The following is a 24,233-nucleotide window of genomic DNA, read 5'->3' on the forward strand; positions in this document are numbered from 1 at the left end:
CACAAACAGTATTTAAAAATCTGAATTCCCTTTGATTTATTTTCACGAGAGGTGAGGTGCAAGACAAGGAACTGTCAAACATACCTTGCAAAGTGAAACAAAAGTAAGGCAACCTGCTCTTTCAGAAGATAAAATAAGAAAAGTTGTAGAAGAAAAGACGTAACAAAACAAACAAAATATCCAAACTAATATTATTTTTAAGGAAAGAAAAATACATAAGATACGAAATATGAGCGCCTTTGAGGAGGGAAGGGAGATTTAAAATTAAAATGAAGTTTGCGCCCGACGGTTTGGGGTCTAAAGGAATTTTTGCTTCCTTATAATATAATAGGTTTTTGTATTCAGAATATGGGGACTTTATCTGCGAAATAAAATGTGCTTTGTCACTTTATATTTTTAAAATTACGACGTAAGAAGAGGTGTGTTTTATGTTTGACCGGTTTGGCTGTCTGTGTATTTTCTCGAACGAATTTTCTCGCGAAACTAAGTCCCGGCCGTTACGCGTTCCAGGTTCCAGGTTTCAGGCATTTATCTGACACTGGAGCCGGTAGCATATACCTACCTTAAAACAAGTTTCAGAATAGGTTTTAATTAATCGGTAAATTAGAGTAAATAATCGTTTAAAATAAATGTTTATTTTTAACTGGTTTATTAAATGACCGATTCCTAAATGACTGAAACGATTCCGTACGTTTAATTAACTTTAGTTAACCGGTTTATGCCCTCGAGTTGAATATCACAACGGTTTCTCTAATTAATCGAATCACAATTTCAGGTTAAAGAATTATTTAATTTTCTTGAAGAAAAATTTTACATATTCACTTACAGAGAAATCATATTGATATTATATTATTTGATAAGCAATCATATTAAACTTATTATTAGGTATACATGTGAATTATTAAAATGCTATATCACTATTTATGCTATATATGCAATATATATATTTAGATAAGGCAAGACCAGGGATAATGACCAAAACTTCCTTCTGATTTTTTTCTGATTTTCAAGCCAACTGCCTTATATTATGAATGTGGACTATGTTATAGTCCATGTAGTATAAGTATATACATGGGGCTAATTCTAGGTGTATATGTTGCACGAACTAAGCAACAAGCACATATCTCCTAGCTGCACAAGTTATTGACTGGGAAAATCAACTGGCACGAGCTTTCTGTGACGCCACGTCCCGATGCAAATGAGCCATAGTGAACGATCGCTATTTTTGATCGACGATTGTTTATTTTACAGCGATGGATCGCAGCGATATGCGTGCAATCGATCGCTGCTACGGTTTGCCTATGAATGGGAACCCTAACGGTAAATCTATCCACAATTAGAGTGCACTCCAACTCGTTTTTGTGGCCCACTTTACACACAAAAGTGTTAATTTTAAGCGACAATGAACTGACCGCTTTGAAATGGACTTCTATGCTAATTGACCTCGCATGGGTTTGCTCTGAAATTTCTATATGTCCTAATAAAAAACATATATAATTTTTCCGTAATATAATTAAACATTTACTATCATCATCGTTATCAACCCCTTGCCGGCTTATTTAGAATAACAAAAAAACCTCAATTCACTCATGATTTGATGTACCTAATGTAAGTATCAAAATGCCATCTGCAATATATTTTTGACTTTGACTATAAAAAACTCTGGGTTTGATGGCGATGGTATAAAACCGGCGACAGTATCGCGTTTGTATTGCGGTAGTTTTGTGAATGTATCGCTGCTGAATTACTGCAGTCGCAGTGGCGAATTTGCACCATTTCAATGGTCTTATTTAAAATGCCGTATGTGAATTAATGTCGTTTATTAAACTAAATTGTTCTGTAGTGGCTTCTGTTGCATTTCGACCAGCCTGGTGATGACGTCAAAGAGACTGTAAGGGCAGAGGTCGAAGTATTTGTCGCAGTCACCTCGGAGGCCGTCCGCCTCCGCCTCGTAATACACGTCCTCTAAACCCTCCTCTCTTGATGACGACGGGCTGAAATTAACATAATCATTTGTCAGTAAATATGCAGAAACGGTTTACTGCATTTTTTTTTATAAAACTAGCTTTTACCCGCGACTTTGTCTGCGTTTGATTTTGTTTTTATCGTATTCAGTATCGCTAAGCCTTAAATGAGTACATGTGACTGTCAATTAATTATAGACAAATAATTTGCAATAAAATAAAATTGCGACTATAATGAAATATCTAAGCTATCCTATTTCTTAAGTTGGACCAGACTGCTCACGCTGTGTCAATTTAATTTAGAATCGGTTAAGTAGTTTAGGAGTCCATCGCGGACAAACATCGTGACAGGACATTTATATATATTAAGACTAGCGATCCCTCGAGACTTTGTCCTAATATAAGTCAACCTTAAAAGATAGACATACACTGGCTAAGTTTTAAAGGGGAAAAACTTTGTCTTAAATGATTTTATAGCAACTTTAACCGTTTACGCAGGTCACGCAGCGAAAGCTCTCAAAAGGAAAAAATACCTCGCATTTTGAAACATTTTTAATTGGTGCTTTGCTCCTATTTGTCTTACTATGATCATATAGCATATAGCTTCCTCGATAAATGGGCTATCAAACATTTTTAAACGAATTTTAAAATCAGGCGTTCAAGTAAACAAACAAACTCTTCAGCTTTATATATTATGTGTAAGATTTAAGATAATATATAATTTAGTTAACTCCCCACTTATTCTGAGTAATATTGATTTTGAATGTCTTACTTTAAATGCTCCGCGGTCTTGATGGAGACAAGGTATTCGGCAAATATATTTTAAACACTCGTGCGTGCAATACTTTCAATAGGAAATATAGTGAGACGGACATTTTTTATGTCAAAATAGTGTGCTCTTTAAAGTTTTGGTGTTTTATTTGCTTGGTAGTTGATCCGTAAGCATTTTGTGATTAATGTTATCGTTTATGTATAACTAAGTTGTGTAAACTTTATTGGTTTACGTTTTAAAAAATACGACATTACTCTCATGGTGTATAGTACTGTTTGTTTCCCTGTAAAAGCTTAAGCTTCTCGGAACGTGTAAAAATTATATTCATGTTATTTTAATTAAAATCGAATATATAATTTAAGCATGTGTGTTATAATAAATGTCACGACACGATCATCACAAAAGGGGCTCTTGCCACCATAGATTCAATCATTTGTAATGTGTAAAACAGTGGCTACTGACAAAATCATATGCTGATACTGAAATTCTTCTGGAAGTCTTAGGATCGAATTAATATGTAAAACTCTAACTCACATATACACACACACACACACACACACATACACACACGCACATACAAACACACATACACCTGCAAAACAAATTTATATATGTATATATAACTTAATATAATAACTATCTTGTATAAGCAAACATATACGCGAGCACAATTACCTACGCGACGCAAACTCACATACGCACAATCATACACTCAATCATCGAAACAACAATTTAAGGAGAGCACTGTCGCCTGTAATACAGGTTTTTACCTAAATCAGGGACAGTAGATTTTAAATGGCGCCATTACATACACACCAATATAATTTGTGAGGCACGCATTTGTTTGTATAAATATTATAATAACTACTTTACATTTTAAAAACTGTATGTACCTACATTCTTGTGAATAAATTATTATTATTATTATTATTATTATTTACCATCAGTTGAGACTGCAGTGGAGAGCTAACTTACAGTGGTTAAATAAAAAAAATGCTATTAGATTGGACTATATCACGAATCCTGGGGTCTTAAGTTCATACAAAAAGTCGCGTGCCTTTCAGTTTAACTTTTCCCGTTTTTAATATTGATACGTGATCAAGGCGTGTGCCCGCTTGATTGTGAATCTATATAAATAAATAAATACACTACGACAATACACACATAGCCACCTCACCCCAAAGTGTAAGCGTAGCTTGTGTTATGGGTACAAAGATGACTTATGAATATTTTTATGAATAATATACATAAATAAATAGCAATATACATATAAACACCCAGACACTGAAAAACATTCATGCTCATCACACAAACATTTTCCAGTAGTGGGAATCGAACCCACAGCCTTGGACTCAGAAAGCAGATTCGCTGCAAACTGCGCCAATCGGCCGTCAAACCGATGTTATGTCGTCCTGCATCTATCCAATAACCTAAGGCGTAGGTGTTAAGCATCATTGGCCAGTAATTATACCGGAAACCGCGCCCTTCAGACCGGAACACAGTAATGCTGTTTGCAGGTACCTTCCTTACCTCCTTGTATTTTCTAGTACAAAGCAACTTTTTTTTTTCGCATGTGTCGCACTGGTTTACTGTCAATAATTTACTTTTAAATGCAAAAAAAACTAAGTGTGTGGAATTTATTTTACCAAATGTAAAGAAAGTTAATAAAAATATAATAATAAATGGAGAATCACTAAAAATGGAAGATTCCACAGTTTTTCTGGGCATGACCTTGGATTGTAAGCTTCAGTGGGGTACCCATATAGATACACTAGCAGGTAAACTAAGCTCGGCTGCCTACGCCGTCAGGAAAATTAGACAGATTACTGACGTAGAAACAGCAAGACTTGTTTACTTCGCGTACTTTCATAGTGTGATGTCTTACGGGATCTTATTATGGGGCAAAGCTGCTGATATTGAAACTATATTCATATTGCAGAAAAGAGCTGTACGGTCAATATATAAACTTAAATCACGTGAATCCCTCCGTGAAAAATTTAAAGAAATTGGTATACTTACGGTAGCCTCACAATACATTTATAACAACATAGTATTTGTAAGACAACATATTAGTCTTTATAAACAAAAAGTGGATATAAACAGTCGACTTACAAGAAATGGTCATAAATTAGTGACATCTGCATATCGTCTGCGAAAGGTGCAGAAGTCATTTGTGGGATTGAGTATACGTTTTTATAATATGATTCCTAAGGTAATTTTGGACCTACCAATCCATAAGTTTAAAGAATGTGTTAAAACACATTTATTACAGCGAGGTTATTATACTATTGATGAGTTTCTTAATGACAAGGTTGCTTGGAAGCATCCGGCTCCGCTTTCATCTCTCACAAGATAGAAAAATGAATGTTAAAATATAAAATGTAAATTTTTGATGTTGGAAAAGAGCAACTGCTGAGTTTCTTGCCGGCTTCTTCTCGGTAGAATCTGCCTTCCGAACCGGTGGTAGAGTCACTACACACGGACAGACTTGACGTTTCAAAAGTGCTTGTATTAGGCCTACTTGAAATAAATGAATTTTGAATTTTGAATTTTTGAATTTAGACTTTTTTATAGTTCATCTAAGTGGTAGGCTTGTGATTAAGATTTATACAAATTGAAAGAATAATGGTATCTTTGATGCGTTTTATGTCTTCTCCTATTTCCCTGCTATCTTAGTAGTTACAAAACAAAGGAAGATTTAGTTAAACAAACTCTGTTCTTCTTAGCATTTTGCCGTTATTTGACAAGGGTCTACTTAATATTCTGAGCCAGAGTTGACGCAAAGTTACTCCCATTTGACTTTAGCGTATAAAGGCGTATTCACATAACTGACAAGCTGCTATATGTGAGTTAACTGAGGAACTATTTATTATTATTTTTGAAGTTATACTTCTTTTGGCGCGTTAGGGATAAATGGTGAGAGAAAATTTCTACGATGTGAGCGCACACCGTCACAAAAACCGACATGCTGAAGTTAGCTATAAGATTTGACAGTGTACACTTGTCGAAGTCTGCGGGCGCATTCTGGTGATTCAATTGATTCAATTGTACATAAATATCAAATTTTAATGTTGGTTGTCCGATAATGAGTCTAATAGTATTCCAAATCTAATTATGTTTATTTTGTTCATTTTATATAGATTTTTTTTTTTTCTGATATTTAAATAAACTTTATTTAACTAACTGATATTGTGTTATAATAAAACTATCAATATTTTAAATACCTTTTTCTATATACGTAGAATAAGGCGAAAGATGATATTTTTGAAAAGATTTGAAATTTTTATTTCGTTACGCCAAAGGAGTAGGTATAACTTCTAATGCGTGTACATAAGTACACACACGTTTTTTTTTTCACTACAAGTTAGCCCTTGACTGCAACCTCGCCTGGTAGTATGTGACGATGCAGTCTGGTGATAACAAAAAAAAAATATCCGGCTAAGTTTGTTGTGGGCTCTTCTTAGACCAGGGCGCGTTTGGAAACCTCGTTGCTTTAGGTTTAAGTTGGCGAACGTAGTTATCACCATCCCCTTACAATTATGTAAACATATATGTATGAACGCTTCATAATTGAATTAATGAATGAATAAAGAAATTTTTAATTTGAATTTAACGGGCTTACCTGTTAAGGAGCATGGTAGTCATACCCCTAATAGGTTTCTACGCGACGTTTGTCGGTAGGGTGGTAACTAGCCACGGGCAAAGCCTCCCACCAGACCAGACCAGAGGAAATTCAGAAATTATAAATTCCCAAATTGTCCCTGCCAAGAATCAAACCCGGGACCTCTTACTTAAATTCACAGCGCTTACCGCTGCGCCAGGGAGGACATAATATAACTAAAAATTATCCAGATTTATTTCTTCCCGTATACACTATAAGTTAGTCTCTATCTTGTCTACAGTAACTAAGCAATATTTGTCTGGTGGAAGACTTTTAGGCCGTATCTAGTTACCCTACAGGCAAAGTCGTGGCGCTAAACGTAATGTGGTACGTCGTAATAGATAAATGGTATAGCTTCTTACTTCCATACCCTTTATAGGTTAGCCCGCTAATACTTAGACTGCAATATCCATGGGGTATTCTCACGACTATATATCTAGTGGAGTATAAGAACAACTCAAAATAATGCCTAACTTCTATAAAAATGGTAAATAAATCAGACATTTGGTAGCAACTGACGGCGTTCACACTCGATATAGGATATTTCTAATACACCAAAGTATGAATTCAATTATGTGTTCGATGGGAAAAAGCATTTAGGATTTATTTCACGTATTTACCGAAAATTAAAAAAATTCTATGTGCTTAAACCAAATGTAATGTCATCAAAATGCATTTTATGACAAACATTTCAACAAAATATTATATTCAAAAAAGAACTGCAATTTTTATCGTTTGGTTCTATTTTATAGAAGTTTTATTATTACGTAAATATAAAATAGGTGTCGGTATTTGTGAACTTAAGAAAATGGCCATGATATACACTCTCAGCCTATGAACTTCCCATTGGAAGGAAATTGGCTGATTTCTAATAGAAGCGAGGGTTTTAAAAAATAGACCCACACTGCCACTCCATAGCGGCTTGGCGGGCTTAAACGATTATTATCACATGTTAGTGATAATTACCGGGAAATACAATTAATGTACATGACACGGGGGTGGGGAAACGCAAATTTTTAACTACTAAAAATCTTAGAATCAGACATACTGTCCATTATTTTATTTTAGCCTGACCTGTGAATTGGGAGAAGGGCCACGTGATCCATCAACAAAAAAAAAAGAGATAAGAGGTGCAAGATGGGACAAGAAATTAAAAAAAAAATCTATTAAAAAAAACCGGTTTTCAAGGCAACAAGCTTTAAAAAACAAAAAAGAAATTACTCATATTGAGAGAGTTCTGAAAAAAATGTCCGCCATTTTGTAGTGGCGGCCATTCCGTACCGAATTCTTATCAAACATAGCTAAGAACACTCTCGACTAATGCACCTTTGAAACCATAAATAACAAAATCAAAATAGACACACACAAACACACACACACATACACACTCACACACACACACACACCGACGAACGCTTGAAACTTATAACAAGGGGGTTAAAAAGCTAGATACGTACGTAAAGACGATATGCATAATGTGTCCCAGTAGACCGTTGTGGTGGAGCGGAGTTTCGGCTGCCTCGCAGATGTTGCGCAGCATGCATTCCCGGCCGCTCATCCCGTGCCTGGAATTACGGGGATAATGTTTGGAATCATGTCATGAAACTTTTTGCTGCCTTTCATATTAGTTGTATTGAGCCTATCAAAAGTTGTAAATTTGTAGTAAAAAACACAAATTCTGTAGATGTTATATATTGCAACGGCTCCAATTTTCGCAAGTTCTATTTCGAACAGCCGGTGAACAAAGTTCAAAGAGTGGGTAGTTACTCTCTTGATTGAAGCGGAGCACTGTTATCGGAACACGTACTTTAAAACAAACAGTCAATATCCGAGATGCAGGTTTTATTTTCGCTCTTGAACTTTGTTAATATTTGTATTTTGTAGAACGGTTGCTTCACCCTTATTGTAAACTGTTACTCTAGAAGTATCGACACATAAACAATGATTCTTTGTTTAAACATTTTGAAGCCGCTAATCCAATTAAGTGTCTAATGAAATATTTTCTTTTACTACATGAAGCGACCGTAATTGATTCGATTGGTTTACTAACGTTATAGGAAGCTTCTTACCATAATAAATCAGTTAAGAAAAAATGGAGAAAAAAAAATGTGTGTTAGAATCCTTACATCGTCCCGAGTGATACTGGCATTCAGTAGTAAAATATCAAAAAACCGAAGATAAAATCCACCCATTACCGGCTTACTACAGGCTTGCCCTGTGTGTTGCCCTCATTTTGGATTTCCTCCCACAGAAGGGGATAGGGCCGTAGTCCACCACGCTGAACCAGTGCGGATTGTTGGGCTTCACACATCTTTGTCAACATTATGGAGAAGGCATGGAGCATTCGTCCCGATGTTTTCCCATAACGTTGAAGCAAGGGATTTATTTAACTCCCTAAAAACGCACTAATTTACAAAAGTTAGAGGTGTTTGCATTAAACATGGGTTACATAATATATGGTAAATAGGTACAAAAGAAAATTGATCCTGTTTGAACCATTTTTATTTTGTTTTGTAATAAAAGCGTACACATTTTTTTACGTATACAAATCTATTTAATTAGGTAATTTAATTGTATTTAAGAATAATCCATTTTGTTTCAGTTTTAATAGTTAAATTAGGTAAATAACCAATAATTTCTTGGTTAACTCAAAAATGTCAAATTTCGAAATGTCTATTTATTAGTCAAATTTTATTTCAAAATAATCATTAATGTTACATAAGTTTTCATTGTTAGTTGGTTAAAAAATTAAATTAAATTTATTAATAGGTAAATCTTTAACACGGTCTGGTAAGTAGTTGTATATTTTGTTAGCCATGCAATAGACATTTCTTTTGTACGCAGTTTTTGCATTGGTACTTCTATTCTACTCGTATGTATCTGTCTTCCGACATGTCATTTGTCTATGTACCGAAGTGAAGTCGAAGTCCTACCCACTGAGCTTATAACTTCTTCAACCTATTTATATGAAAAGTGATATTGGGCGTCACAAAATTGCATATCGCATGTTAAAACTTCAGTGTCATACAGAAGCCGGGCCATAATTCGCCTAACACGAAAGTGAAATAGTTGACTTTTCCCAACTCGCGATTGACTTACTCTTGGAACTTAGTTTCGAGGGTCGTGTACGCCAGCTCTCGGGTGATACTCCGGCTGTGACGGGCTGCAATTACCTGAAAGTTTTAACAGTTTCAACTCAAACTCAATTTAAGTCAATTCTATGAATACTCATTCGTTTTAGTCAATGTATTGAATGATGGTACGTACTTGTTGTGTGTGAAACTGTGATAGCCCAGTGGCTAGGACTTTGGCTTCTCTTTCGGGGGGCCGAGTTCGAATCCCAGTGCACTTCTAACTTTTTTAAGTTATGTACGTTTGAAGTAATTAAAATATCACTTGCTTCAGCGGTGAAGGAAAACATCGTGAGGAAACCTGCATACCTAGGAGTTCTCCATAATATTCTCAAAGGTGTATGAAGTCCACCAATCCGCGTTGGGCCTGCGCGGTGGACGCACTTCCGCACGGCCTTAATCCCTTCTCATTGTGGGGGGAGACCCGTGTCCTGTAGTAATCCGGTAATCGGTTGATATGATAAAAGTAGTAAAAATATCACTTGCTTCAACGGTGAAGGAAAACATCGTGAGAAAACCTGCATGCTGCTTTCGAAGGCATATGAAGTCCACCAATCCATACTGGGCCACTGGATACTGGATATCAGTAGTAACATATTAAATCAATGCTGGAATGGAATCCGGGGAAGTAGTTCCCTTCCGATATTTAAGAGTCGTCTGAAGGACTACTACCTCTCTTTGAGTGATGTAATTTGAAGTAGATTCTTTATATTCTTTCTTTTAAATCGTGTGTTGAAATCTACTTATATATAATTTATTTGTTATATATTTATATATATTATGTAATTTTTATATTTATATATTACGTATATTTATTTAAATTATATATGTATTTGTATCTTTACATTTTGGTATTTAGGTATCAACAGTCTTGGCACTATACCGTTCTCTTCCTGTCAGTCCTATCAAAGGTTGCCTGTAAGAGATTGCTTGCCGCCTTTGCATGACTACATTGTGTACTGTATACTCCTGTTTCTTTTCCTGTATGTTATACGAGCAATGAAGTGTTTCTTCTTCTTCTTCTTCAATGCTGGCTATGAATTTTTGAAAGATTTCAATGACCAACCCATTTTACCAACTCATTTAATTTTTTTACTATTTCACCAATGAAAAGAGGACATTTATGGATAGATAAACTGGCTGGCTGTTGTACGACGAATAAAAAGTCACCGGCTATTTAAATATTTGAATAACTTTGATTAACTTACCGGTAGGTTTGGAAATATGACTTCATCGATCTGGGTGATGTTCGTTACCACGGAGTAGTTGGACTCAAAGTTGTAAGACACGAACACGTTCCTGTCTGGTATATCTAAAGGCACAGCTATCGCCACGAACGTCTGAAACACGAAATAAAACATATTTTTAGAAAAAGAAACATCTTACATGTTTTAAGGATTTCGTATAGAAATTCATTAAATATACTTATATTATGATTTTTTTTTTAATGAATTATGTTATATGGCTCTCCTGGACCCGGAAAAAGGCTATTTTTTTACGAAGTCAATAGCTAACTCTGAATCAACATCATCGTCATCATCATCGTATAGTCAAATATATTGGACACCTATTGGCGCAGTGGGTAGCGACCCTGCTCTCTGAGTCCAATGCCGTGGGTTCGATTGGAAAATGTTTGTGTGATGAACATGAATGTTTTCAGTGTCTGAGTGTTTATCTGTATTTTATAAGTATTTATGTATATAATTCATAAAAATATTCATCAGTTATCTTAGTACCTCTTCTTTGGGGCTAGATAGAGATGTGTTGCGATGTTCATCACACAAATATTTTCCAGCTGTTGGAATCGGACCCACTGCCCAGACCTTAGAAAGCAAGATCACTGCCCCCTGCGCCAATCGGTCGTCAAAAATTTTCATATCTTTAATGAAGCTCGCAAGATTAAAACGAATCTAATCCCACTGTAAGAATTATTTAAATTTGCAAGCGCGTTTTTCCTCGAGCGCTCCACAAAGAAACGTATTAGCATACTTATGTATACGGATGAATACATTAGAACTCCACTGCGTCACGCAGTCTGTTAAAAAAAACTTCCATTGCCATGGGAATCTTGAAAGGAAATGTATCCATACTAACACGCTTACGTTCATCATCATTCGCAGCATATACTTCCTAATGCTTGGCAAATGGCAAAGCCAGGTTTTGGAGTGTAGACCCATCACGCACCAATGTAGATTAGTGGTACTTAACAACTTATCACACGTGATAATTAATTTGACAGAAGGGTTAACGCAATCTCCGAGGCACAATGTTTGAAACCGCAAATTTCCTTACTACGGGGCTCGGGCTGGTGATCAAAATTCTAAGCAAAACGGGCCATTTAAAATTATTAGCCCAACCCGGGATTCGAACCCAGTCCCTCGCGATCTGCAGTTTAATATGTTAACCACTAGACCAATGAGGAAGTTGTCAGTTGGCCAACGATAATGTGGTAAAATATTGCTAATTAAATGGGATCTCCCGTCTAACAAAACTGTACCATGTCGGCTCCATACAAATATTTGTACTTCAATTTCATCAAGACCAAACCGAACAATAAACAAAGAATTTTTTTTTGTTTGGTTAAGTTTGTGTATTCTTACAAACTGTCACACTTATGTATTTATAATATTAATATTTAATATGGATTCATTACTACATACTGAAGAAGTTGTATTAAGTACTTCTTTATCTACTCGCAGCAAACATATTTGTTCAATCAATAAAGCAGTAGTTAAAAAAAGGTTAAAAATTCTATACTCTAGGTGCCATGTGATGACGGCGGATCAGAATATTGGTGTCATTATTGCTTCTCTTTCCACGGGTGCCGTACGAGGCGACTATGGGATTGAAACGCAGAGCGGGCAGAAGCGTACCACTACTACAATCTACTGCGATTACTAACCAGTTTGCTCTCGTTCAGAGAGGCCTTTGGTCCAGCCGTGGACTGTCTTCGGTCATTTATGACTATAACAACACTTTATACATAAGCAAAAACTAGGTTTTAAAACACATTTAATAAATCGTGGTTACTATATGTATATAGTAACCACGATTGTAATTTGTATATTGATGAATTTCTTAACGACAAAGCTTGGAGGCAGGCTCCGCTCTCATCTCTCGCAAGATAGAAAAATTAAAATATTCTAGTGGTAAAGTCACTACAAACAGACTTAACGTTTCAAAAGTGCTTAAAAAGCCTACTGGACCTACTTTAAATACATGAATTTTTAATTTATCAATTTTGCAATGACTAAATTATGAAATTTTCGTAAAACACTTACCCCATACAAACTAGTTGGAGGAAATATCAGGGCCCGTTTTTCGAGATTGTGTCCTTTGCTGAACGGAGACATAAAAAGTATCATCCTGTAAACAAAACAAACATTTATTAAAATCAGCTCAGCTAAGAAACATGAAGATAGAACAGCCAATAAAACCGTAGAAGAAGATAAGAAAAGTAAAATAAGTAAGGTACATAGCTGGAGCGGTATACCTGGTTGGCGTTATGGTAAAACTGCAATTTCAAATTCAAAAAACCTACTATTAGTTTAACCAGGCTTCTCGCAATGTGACCAAAGTGACAAAGTTTCGTGTAAGTGTGTATCTGTTTATATTTATGTTTTTAAAATTCTATGTTATCGGACCATTTTTTCTTTTGATTATTTGTTAATGTATAGTCGTTAGGATTCGGCGATGATGAAGATAAGGGTGCATAGAGGGTGCGTTGGTAAGGGTAGGCTTTTTATAACTCTTACAAAGCCTATCCTTAAGTTTTTTTGAAACTCGTACTGGAGATTTTTTTATTTTATATCATCTGCATACTCTATGCATACGCTCCATGCACGCCACTGACTGTGCCAGCTCTTTTGTCACACATTTTCATTTGTATAAAACTTTATGGATGTTTCCATTTTATCCCATTTGTGTGTGACAATAAAGATGATTTTTCTTTATTTCTTTCCAAGATCATTCTTTGAACGCAACGTGAAGAGCCGGGTTATGATACGTAGCTCCAGCATCCATGGATTAGCGGTCTATGGTTTCCCATAGAACGTGCTTAATGTAAACACGCCGTACGTGCTATTTATTTTACAAATGAAATAACTTAATTTGCGGAGCGGGTTTCTTAGGGAAGCAAAATTTTTCTTCGCCGAACTCGCGTTCAGCGCAAACTCCATTTTAATTTTAAATCTTTTCCCTCTTCTCAAAGACCGGTTTTGCTTTTTATATTCCGCCAAATAAATATGATAGTTGGGACGTTTTATTTGCTTCGGGCTTATATTATTTCATTTCTTATTTTATCGCGGCTACTTTTACAACAACTGTTGATATATAACTTGCTTTAAATATTCTATGACTATGAAACAATGTAGGGACGTATAAATCAATGCTGTAAAAGGCTTTTCCCCATCTGATTGTCGGATAACTTCCAGCCCAATGAAGTGGAAAACAGAGCTACATTTCCCAGATCATACAAGGAATAAATCCTGCAAAGTGTTGCTCTGCGTACATCAAAATATGGCGTAGGTGTTCAGCCTCATCATTATGATCATCATCATATCATATCATTACCTGCCCTCTACAGGGAACGGGTCTCCTATAATAAATAAATAAATATTTATATACTACGACAATACACACATCGCCATCTAGCCCCAAAGTAAGCGTTGCTTTTGTTATGAGTACTGAGATAGCTGATGAATATTTTTTTATGAATATAATACACATAAATACTTATAATATACAGATAAACACCCAGACACTGAAAAACATTCATGTTCATTACACAAACATTTTCCAGTTGTGGGAATCGAACCCACGACCTTGGACTCAGAAAGCAGGGTCGCTGCCCACTGCGCCACTTGGCCGTCAATGAGAAGGAGTTAAAGCCGTACTCCACCAAGTACTAGCCCAGTGCGGATTGATAGACTCCACATACCTTTGAGAACATGTAGAACTCTCATGCAGGTTTCCTCACGATGTTTTCCTTCACTGTAGAAGCAAGTGATATTTTTGATGACTTAAAACGCACATAATTTAGAAAAGTTAGAGGTGTGTGTTGGGGTTCAAACTCGGCCCCCCGAAAGTTAAGTTAAAAATCCTCTTGATGTCCCTTCATTTAATACTATTTTCTTCCAGAAATCTTTCTCCGTCCACGCTACACACCTTTGGAACTTACTACCAGAACATATTAGACACTGCCGATCGGTGCACTCTTTTAAACACAATGTAAAGGAGCATTATCTATCGTCGTCATAGTATATTTATCACTGTTTACTTATTATAGATATATATTTATATTTATATTATATAAATATTTATTATATTATTTTTATGTATTTTGTATATATAGTATATTCAAATGTTATTTTATTAGTATGTAGAATTTTGTTATTATTTACATATATTAAATATACTTAGTAGTTATGAAGTATATTGTACCTTTATTTGACCTATACCACAATTAAATCTTCTTACTCACATCCTGGGGTAGCTGGAAGAGATCTCTTATAGAGATAAGCTTTCCTTTGTACACTTCATGTATCTTGTGTTCACAATCACAATTTATGGTACATAAATAATAAATAAAACAAATAAATAAATTAAGTCGAGCTCCTAGCCACTACGCTATCACCGCTTCAAGTTTGTTCAGCTTGTTAAGCCATGATTGCTTGCAGCAATAAGGCCGCTTTTGCATGTCTACATCGTGTACTGTATACTCCTTACTGTTTCTTTTCCTGTATGTTATACGTGCACTAAAGTGATTCTTTTTCTTCTTCTTCTTAAGCGTCATGTGGCTGCAATTACACACGCAACCACGCCTTTCAGAACGGAACACTGCATTGCGACAATGCTGCTTAGCGGCAAAACTACTTGTTCTAAAAAGCTCTACTTCTACTATATCCTTTTGCATCGTTAATACTGATCGGGATAAAGAGACAAACTCATTAAATTTTTTTTTATTTATTTATACTCTTTATTTGTACACCACTCAGAAAAACGAGACAAAAAAAAAGAACAAACACATAGAGAATGAAGCAGGAGACAAAAGGCGGCCTTATCGCTAAGTAGCCATCTCTGCCAGGCAACCTTAGGATTAGGAAAACTAAAAAGAAAACGAAGGTGGGGTACAATATTTAATACATACATACGAATATCTAAATACTAATACATAAACCAGACTACACAAATACAAAAATACTATTGATAAATATAAAAAATAAATATACTAATACATATTTTAATATACCATAAATACTTAAATATGAGTTTGAGTAGATAAATAAATAATAATATTGTATATTGTGTATTGTATTGTCATCGATCCTAAATAATTGTTGACTTAAAGTGACCGCTGGCTTAAGTTAGTTGTGTGAAAGTCACGTTTAAAAATGGTACTACACACAAGACAACAATACGGTTGTTGTTAATAAAAGCGTGTTAAAATAGCCTAGTGGTGAGGTTGTTGGCTTCACTTTGTGGAGCCGAGTAGGAATCCGGGTTTGAACCTCTAACTTTTTAACTTATTTCCGTTTCAAGCAATTAAAATATCACTTGCTTTAATGGCGAATCTGATTGTTCTCTATAATGGTCTCAAAGCTGTGTGAAGCCCACCAATCCGCAATGGGCCAGCGTGGTGGACTGCGGCCTAAAGCTTTCTCAGAGTGGAAAGATGTCAGTGCCCTGTAGTAGGCCAGTAATGGGTTGATATGATAAAAATGTCATAAGCCCCTATTCATAGTAAGTACAATATTAGCTATATTGAATGCTCGTAAATTGGCTAACTACATTATTTGCCGTTATTTTACTACTAAAGACAGGCCCTAAAAATATAAGGGACCGTGCCGTGATACGCCATTTTCTCCGAACAACAAGCGTAAAAAACAGCCACTTAATATTTAAGAGGCCTTAAAAAATTACTGACATTTTAGCATTCAGACAGTATAATAAAAAGGAGAGTTCCCACTACTAAAATTTTTACTACTAGTCATCATCGTTATGGTCACAATCATAATCACGATGGGAACGTGTGGGATTATGAGCTTGGACCCACCACACTAGCACTGCCTCATTGTGGGTTGGCGGGCTTTAACAATTATTATCACATGTAAGACGTACAGACGTACAGAAACGTTTATAACATAATGGTTAGAAAGCAATTGCTGAATTTCTGGCCGGCTTCTTCTCGGTGATAGTCTTTTTTTTAATTAACTATCATGCAGCGGCGTGCATAGAGGGTATGCACAGGGTATGCAGATGATATAAAATAAATAATATTACCAGTACGAGTAATAAAAAACTTAAGGATAGGCATTGTAAGAGCTATAAAGAGCCTACCCTTAAGTATTTATATCTCATCATCATCATCATCATCACATCAACCGATAGACGTCCACTGCTGGACATAGGTCTTTTGTAGGGAGTTCCAAGTTCCACGATTCTGAGCCGCTTGGATCCAACGGCTACCTGCGACGCGCTTAATGTCGTCTGTCCACCTCGTTGGGGGTCGACCAACGCTGCGCTTACCAGTACGGGGCTGCCATTCCAGCACCTTGGGACCCCAACGTCCATCCTTTCTCCGAACTATGTGCCCGGCCCATTGCCACTTTAGCTTCGCGACTCGTTGAGCTATGTCGGTAACTTTGGTTCTTCTACGAATCTCCACATTTCTGATTCGATCGCGTAGAGATACTCCGAGCATAGCTCTCTCCATCGCCCGCTGAGTGACTCTAAGCCTTCTTATGAGGCCCATAGTTAACGACCATGTTTCAGAGCCATAGGTCATCACTGGCAACACGCACTGTTCGAAGACTTTCGTCTTCAGGCACTGAGGGATTTCTGACGAAAAGATGGCACGGAGTTTCCCGAACGCTGCCCATCCGAGTTGGATTCGGCGGTTCACCTCCTTCTCGAAATTGGACCTACCTAACTGGATCGTGTGTCCTAGGTATACGTATTCGTCAACAATTTCGAGTGCAGTGTTCTCAACGATTACTGGTTGAAGCGGAACATGAGCATTAGACATAATCTTCGTCTTGCTCATGTTCATTCGTAGGCCAACCTGTTGAGAAGCTCTGCTGAGGCCATCGAGCATCGTATTTAGGTCTCCCAGAGTCTCTGCCATTATGACTACATCGTCGGCAAACCGAAGTTGAGTGATGTACTCTCCGTTAATGTTGATGCCAAGTCCGTTCCATTCCAGAAGCTTAAAGACGTCCTCCAACGCAGCGGTAAATAGTTTCGGGGAGATAACATCTCCCTGTCGCACGCCTCGCTGCAATTGGATTGGTCTCGTAGTCTGATCCTGTATACGAACTGACATAGTGGCGTTTTTGTACAAACACTGCAACACTTGGATATACCGGTAGTCAATTCGGCATCTCTGCAGTGACCTAAACACAGCCCAAGTTTCCACCGAATCAAAGGCTTTTTCATAGTCCACAAACGCTAAGCAAAGTGGCCGGTTATACTCTTCAGTCTTCTGTATAACCTGCCGCAGCGTATGAATGTGGTCTATGGTACTAAAGCCCTTACGGAAACCGGCTTGTTCGGGAGGCTGGAAGTCATCAAACCTACGAGCGAGACGATTCGTAATGACTCTCGAAAACAGCTTGTAGATATGACTCAGCAGCGAGATGGGTCTGTAATTCTTCAACAAGGTATTATCACCTTTTTTGAAGAACAGAACCACCACACTCCTGTGCCATGCCTCTGGCGTTGTGCCTTGGTGAATAACGGAATCAAACAATCGCTGAAGGACTTTCAGTATCGGTTTTCCACCTGCCTTCAGGAGTTCTGCCGTTATTCCGTCATCACCCAGCGCCTTGCCATTTTTAAGCTGCTTGAGAGCCACACTAATCTCGTATAGGCTGACGTCTGGGATATCTTCGGTATAGTGTCGAGTTAATTTGGCTCTAGGATCCTTAGCCAAATCTTCAACAGGCGTCTGTACTGTGGTGTACAACTGTCCATAAATGTTCTCAACCTCACCCAAGATCTCAGGTTTGGAAGAGACAAGACTACCATTATTGGTCTTCAGTCGCATCAACTGGCTCTGACTCTGATTTATATCTCGTACTGGAGATTTTCTTCATTTTATATCATCTGCATACCCTCTATGTACGCCACTGCTATCATGCCTGATATAAAGCAATGATGCGGTCTAAGTTGGGGCGCGCTTGACTAGAAAATGCCTATTCAATATTTGAAACTAAGGTTTTCGTGGTTAATCAACATTTCTTAAATATAGTTCAACGGGTACATACCACGATAATATTCGAAATATCGACAAAAACAAAAATATTATCGTTTTATGTACCCTCTCTTCCTCTCTCTTTTTGTGCCTCTCCACTACTGGAGGTTGGCCGTCAGCTCAGCGAAGTTCTCGCGGTCTTGCGCCAAAAGAAACAATGTTTCCACGCTTACAATATTAGTCCATTCACGGATGGTGCGCAACCATGACTTCTTCCTCCTTCCAACACGTCGTTTGCCCTCTACTTTGCCCTGGAGCTGAGCTGGAGCAGTTGGTATCGCTCATGTCACATAAACCGTATGGTATGTACCCGTTGAACTATATTTAAGAAATGCCCATTCACTCTTGTCTTGAAGTCATTCACTACTAAAAGTCAGACGACAAGTTTCAAAGTGTTTATATTAGGTCTACTACTACTTGAAATAAATGAATTTGATTTAAGACGGTTTAAAATGGTACAAATTCTAAACATTTCTTTACTTCTACTCTTTATTTGTACTCCATATCAAGTTCAGGAAATTTGAAAAAAAGAACAGACACTTCAAATAGGTACTGGAATACAAAAGGCCGCCTTATCGCTAAGAAGCGATCACTGCCAGGCAACCTTAGGATTAGATGACATTCATTCTTTACCTGTGTTTAATATATTTTTACGACAGCTTTCGCCGCAAAACTTTATTGGATGGTTTGCATTTCTTTACTCATAAAACACAAATTTTATAAGCAAAACGAGACCCCAACAGCATATTACAACTCCAGACGATATATTAAAGTTTGTAATGAAAATATAAATAGAGTACTCACAGTAATATCACGGAATTGTTCCACTTCATTTTATTTCTTGATAAAAATCACTCATAAATACATAGAAACGTGTATTAACACATAGACAGTTTTAACTGAATGCGACCATAACAGCAAAATAGAGACACTTCGTGACGAAGCGTTGATTGAAAAAATTTACACACAAGTGCTAAGGATTGGTGAAATTTCTTAAATATAATTGGTATCACCTCAAAAGTTTGAATAAGCAAACATGAATAATGTATTGACGAGGTATCTGTCAGATTGACACACAACTACATGTGGTGGGCAAGTTCGACTACAGATCTTCAGGACCTGGGTTCGATTTCCGTTCCGGTCATATGAAGTTTCAATAGTGCCTATTAGGTTTCAATAGTACCTATTAGGTTTCAATAGTCCTTATAAGGTTTAAATATTACCTTTTTCAATTAAGAAATACTAAGTACCAGCTCGGAGTTTGGCTATTGTTGGTGGTTTGCCCCTGTGTTCGCGGGCCTGCCCCGATCTCTTTCCGGTCGTATTGGGTCTGCCGTCCCATCGGACTAAGAGAATAGAGATTGCCCCTGTGTTTGTTACCACACTTGTGCAATATAATATCTACCGCGTAGTTGGAAGATTTCTTTGGAGATTGGCCACTGATTGACTTGGCCGATATCAGTCAGAGAAACTGTGATACTTTAAGAAAATTGATCTATTTAGCAAATTAAGGTTCATTTTCATGATATATCATGAATTTCTTCAAAGTAACGCAAGCAGGCGTATCCAACATTTTAACTGTGATAAATGAAAACCTAAGATTTGTTATTGCAAACGCGTAACTTTTTTTTTGGTTAACGTTATTATAAACTAGCTGTGCCGGCGTTCTTCGTCTGCGTTATTTACGTTTTTTACAAATTCCGTGGGAAACCCCGGCTGTTTGTTATTTATTTATATTTAGTCAAACAAATTCCTTAAAAGCCTGCTTTTCACGCATGTTGACTCCTTGGGTGAAGCAGATGTTCATAGGCGGCGGTGACCTACTTGCCAGCTATTAATATTAAAATAAAAAAAAAGGATAAACCAACCCTTTCGCATTTACAATATCAGTAAGAATTAGATTTTAAAACGCGATTTTAGGTTATTCGTCTAGTGCCTAAAGTATGTCTACATCAAAGTCTCACTTGGTAACAGTACCAAATATTATAACTTCAAGATAACGGACTCGCGCTAATTGGTCTAAACGGCGAAGTCTAAGACAAGATCACGCTTCCAACGGGTCTTGAACGATATTAAGAGTCTGACATCATTTCGATTTCTTTCAGTTTCTTAAACCCTGGTACATTTTATAGTGAACTGAAATAGCTGAACCAGTGATTTTATTCGTGTAAAAGAAACCTTATCGTAATATTAACATTGATTTAACATGTAAAATAAAAATAAAAATAAATATATATTAAAATAAATAAATAAATATACTACGACAATACACACATCGCCATCTAGTCCCAAAGTAAGCGTAGCTTGTGTTATGGGTACTAAGATAACTGATGAATAGTTTTTATGAATAATATACATAAATATTTATTATATATAGATAAACACCCAGACACTGAAAAACATTCATGTTCATCACACAAATATTGTCCAGTTGGGGGACTCGAACCCGCCCTGGGTTGGACTTGACTCAGAAAGCAGAGACGCCTTCTGCGCCAATCGCCTGTCAAACCGTTAATAATTATTTTATACTAATAACCGTTTATAATTTTTTTTTTTTTTATATTTGATTATAATTGACGGACCAAGCAGATGACCCACCTGATGCTTAGTGGAATACCATCGGCTATGAACAGAGTACTTCACAGGGCATGCAAGGAGCACGTCCTGCAACATGCAACCCTGGGTCCATCAATTTGAGGCGTAGGTGTTAAGCCTGATATGTCTGTAATTAATAATAATAATAATAATAATAATAAACTTTATTTAGGTCAAAAATAGTTTGTACGCAGAGTTCTAGATTAAGTATATAAAAAAAACATTGCGTTTATGATTTATAAAGAAACAATACTTCTTAAAACATAAGATTTGGTTGCTGGTGCCTTCATCAGATTTCACAGTTTTATAAGTACCAGCGACCTTTAAACCAAAAATAATACCTGCTTACATAATAAATGAGGTTAGTAATTGAAAATATATAGGAATGTACAAAATGTTTGTAAGACCAGGTTCCAGTTACGCCAACTCCTGTACTAGTTAAAACTGTATCACAGTGAGTTGCCATTCCTCGTGCCCAAGTACTTACTATAAGTCTATACGTTTTATTCTATATAATAGGTAAACAATATGTGTGCAGTATAAGATAATATAATAATAGTAATAGCGGGTAGGTGGCTAAAATCTTATGAGACAAGTTTAACCATCCAACCGCCACTTCACTATTGCTTTGGCAGTATATGGCAAAGTTTAAGAATGTAAGTATTGGTTAGTGTGTAATTGGTTAATATGATAATCAGTAATTAATGTGATATTTTACAAGTATCAAAGTATTATCATACTACGATAGTTTGTTACAGTTTTTAATAAAAATGAAGTGCATCTAATTATGATATATTATGGATGGTTTTTTTTTTTTTTTTTGTGAGAGTGAGTGCTAGTGCGTGTATTATGTGTGTTTAAATGTGTCTGTGTGTTAAAAATTATGAGTGATGGTGCGTGTATTATGTGTGTTTAAATGTGTCAGTGTGTTAAAAATTATATAATTTTTTTCAGAAGATCTTCTACTTCGTTATAATTTTGGGTAATAAGGTATTTAATCAGCTCTGTTTTACATTTATAAGTAGTATAATTTTGTAACATTAAATTTCTGCTGAGTGCATTATATAATTTAGGACCAAGGTAATAAGCAAATTTTTGCGCAAATACTGTTTTTAACTTGGGTAAGTTAAAAACTAAATCTTTTCTACGTCTCGTCATGAACGAAGGTCGTTTTTTATATTGCGCAATAACAACTTGTTTTATAAATAATTTCCTGACTGAGAGTACGGCTAGTTCGGAGTATAACTGCTTTGTAGGGTAAGAGTATGTCTTGAATGCCATTACTTTAAGAATAGAGCGCTGTGCTCTTTCAACTGCTAATAGGGTAGTTTTAGAAGTACCTCCCCAGGCATTAATTCCGTACATAATAATAGATTGGCATAGTGCAAAATATGTCGTAAGGAGTAACGAAGGTGAACATATATGCCTTAGGCATTTAAATATATAAATAAGTTTCCTAATCCTACTGCTTAATTTAATTGTGTGCTCTTTCCAGTTTAGATTCTGATCAATCGTAATACCAAGATATTTAATAAAGCTTGTTTGTTTAATGCAGTAACATGCGCAGTCTATTAAATCATTGCATGTGTGAGCTTTTATAGACATAGACCCATGCTGAGGTTGAGTTTTGTTATGTATACTGAAAGTCATAAATTTTGTTTTATCTAAATTAAGAGTAAGTAAGTTGTTATCCAACCACGTGGTTACCATTGTGAGACCCTTATTTGCCAAATTATTAATTTCTTGCCAAGACTTTCTACTAAACAGCAGCACCGTATCATCAGCAAAAGTGATGATTTTTCCCTTTAGCAAAGTCATGTTGCATAAATCATTGATGTAAATCAAGAACAAGGTAGGACCAAGAACGCTACCCTGAGGGACACCGAATTGAATACATTCTTCCTGGCTCTCATAATCATTGATTTTTACACGCTGCTGTCTATTGGAAAGATAGTCTGTAATCAATTGGAGAGGTAGTCCACGTATGCCAATATATTCAAGCTTCCGTATTAGTATGGGGACAGATACGGTGTCGAACGCCTTGGCTAAATCTAAATAAATTCCTAGAGTTTTGTGCCCATTGTCCAATTGCCCTACCACGAAAGAAGTTAATTCATGTAAGGCATTGTCAGTTGATTTGTTTTCTCTGAACCCAAATTGGTTTTGTGAAAGAAGGTTATTTGACTCTAAGAATTTCTTTAGCCTTACATTAATAATTTTTTCTAATATTTTTGCAAGAACAGATATAAGGGAAATTGGTCTATAGTTCGACACCGCATTTTTGTCTCCAGATTTGTATATGGGAATAATAATAGACTTTTTGAGTAGCTCTGGAAATACACCGTCATCTATACATTTGTTACAAATTATGGCAATAGTTTTCGAGAAAATATTTACCCCTTTTTTAATCAAAGATGTAGGAATTCCATCCGAGCCACATGATCTACTAGATTTCAAGTTTAAAATTATGTGTTTAATTTCATTTTCGTCGGTAGGCAGAAGCAAAAATGAATTTACAGGTGAACCTACGGTTTGAATATTTTGCTTTCGAGTAAGTTCTTGTTCACTTTTTTGTAGTCTAGTCAAAATATTATTAGATAAATCACTGCCGATTTGAATAAAATAATTATTCACGTAGTTGAGTGAGGCCGTAGGTATAGGCTTTATATGTAATAGCTCTGGAGAACTATTTTCTTTATTATTTAAATTGCACATTGCTTTAATAACATGCCACTAAACAAACACTTTAGACAGGAAAACAGCATTGCTACAATGCTATTTAGCGGCAGAAATAAGCACGGCGATAGTATTGGACGAACTTTGTCACAGAGCTCACTTCTAACGTATAACAAGAAAG

The 24,233-nt window shown here is 36.2% G+C and overlaps 1 protein-coding gene across 1 annotated transcript; it reads right to left on the reverse strand.

Annotated features, from left to right (window-relative positions):
* Window positions 1-1,822: 1,822 nt before the first annotated feature.
* On the reverse strand, window positions 1,823-19,614 carry LOC120632549. Its single transcript, XM_039902411.1, has 6 exons — window positions 19,586-19,614; window positions 12,810-12,894; window positions 10,737-10,868; window positions 9,497-9,570; window positions 7,855-7,962; window positions 1,823-1,994 (listed from the first exon to the last, which is right to left on the reverse strand). Exons 1-6 carry the CDS (start codon window positions 19,612-19,614, stop codon window positions 1,823-1,825), a joined length of 600 nt encoding a protein of 199 aa, XP_039758345.1.
* Window positions 19,615-24,233: the final 4,619 nt, after the last annotated feature.

The sequence above is a fragment of the Pararge aegeria genome, chromosome 20, assembly GCF_905163445.1.
Source record: "Pararge aegeria chromosome 20, ilParAegt1.1, whole genome shotgun sequence".
Taxonomy (NCBI): Eukaryota; Metazoa; Arthropoda; class Insecta; order Lepidoptera; family Nymphalidae; genus Pararge; species Pararge aegeria.

Bases quoted from the DNA above. Each gene is read 5' to 3' on its own strand.
- LOC120632549 (XM_039902411.1), bottom strand. From the start codon at position 19,614: ATGAAGTGGAACAATTCCGTGATATTACT. The intron at 7,963-9,496 runs GTAAGTCAATCG...CCGTAATTCCAG, and splicing joins CTCGAAACTAAGTTCCAAGA to GCACGGGATGAGCGGCCGGG. The intron at 1,995-7,854 runs GTACGTATCTAG...TGTTAATTTCAG, and splicing joins ATTATGCATATCGTCTTTAC to CCCGTCGTCATCAAGAGAGG.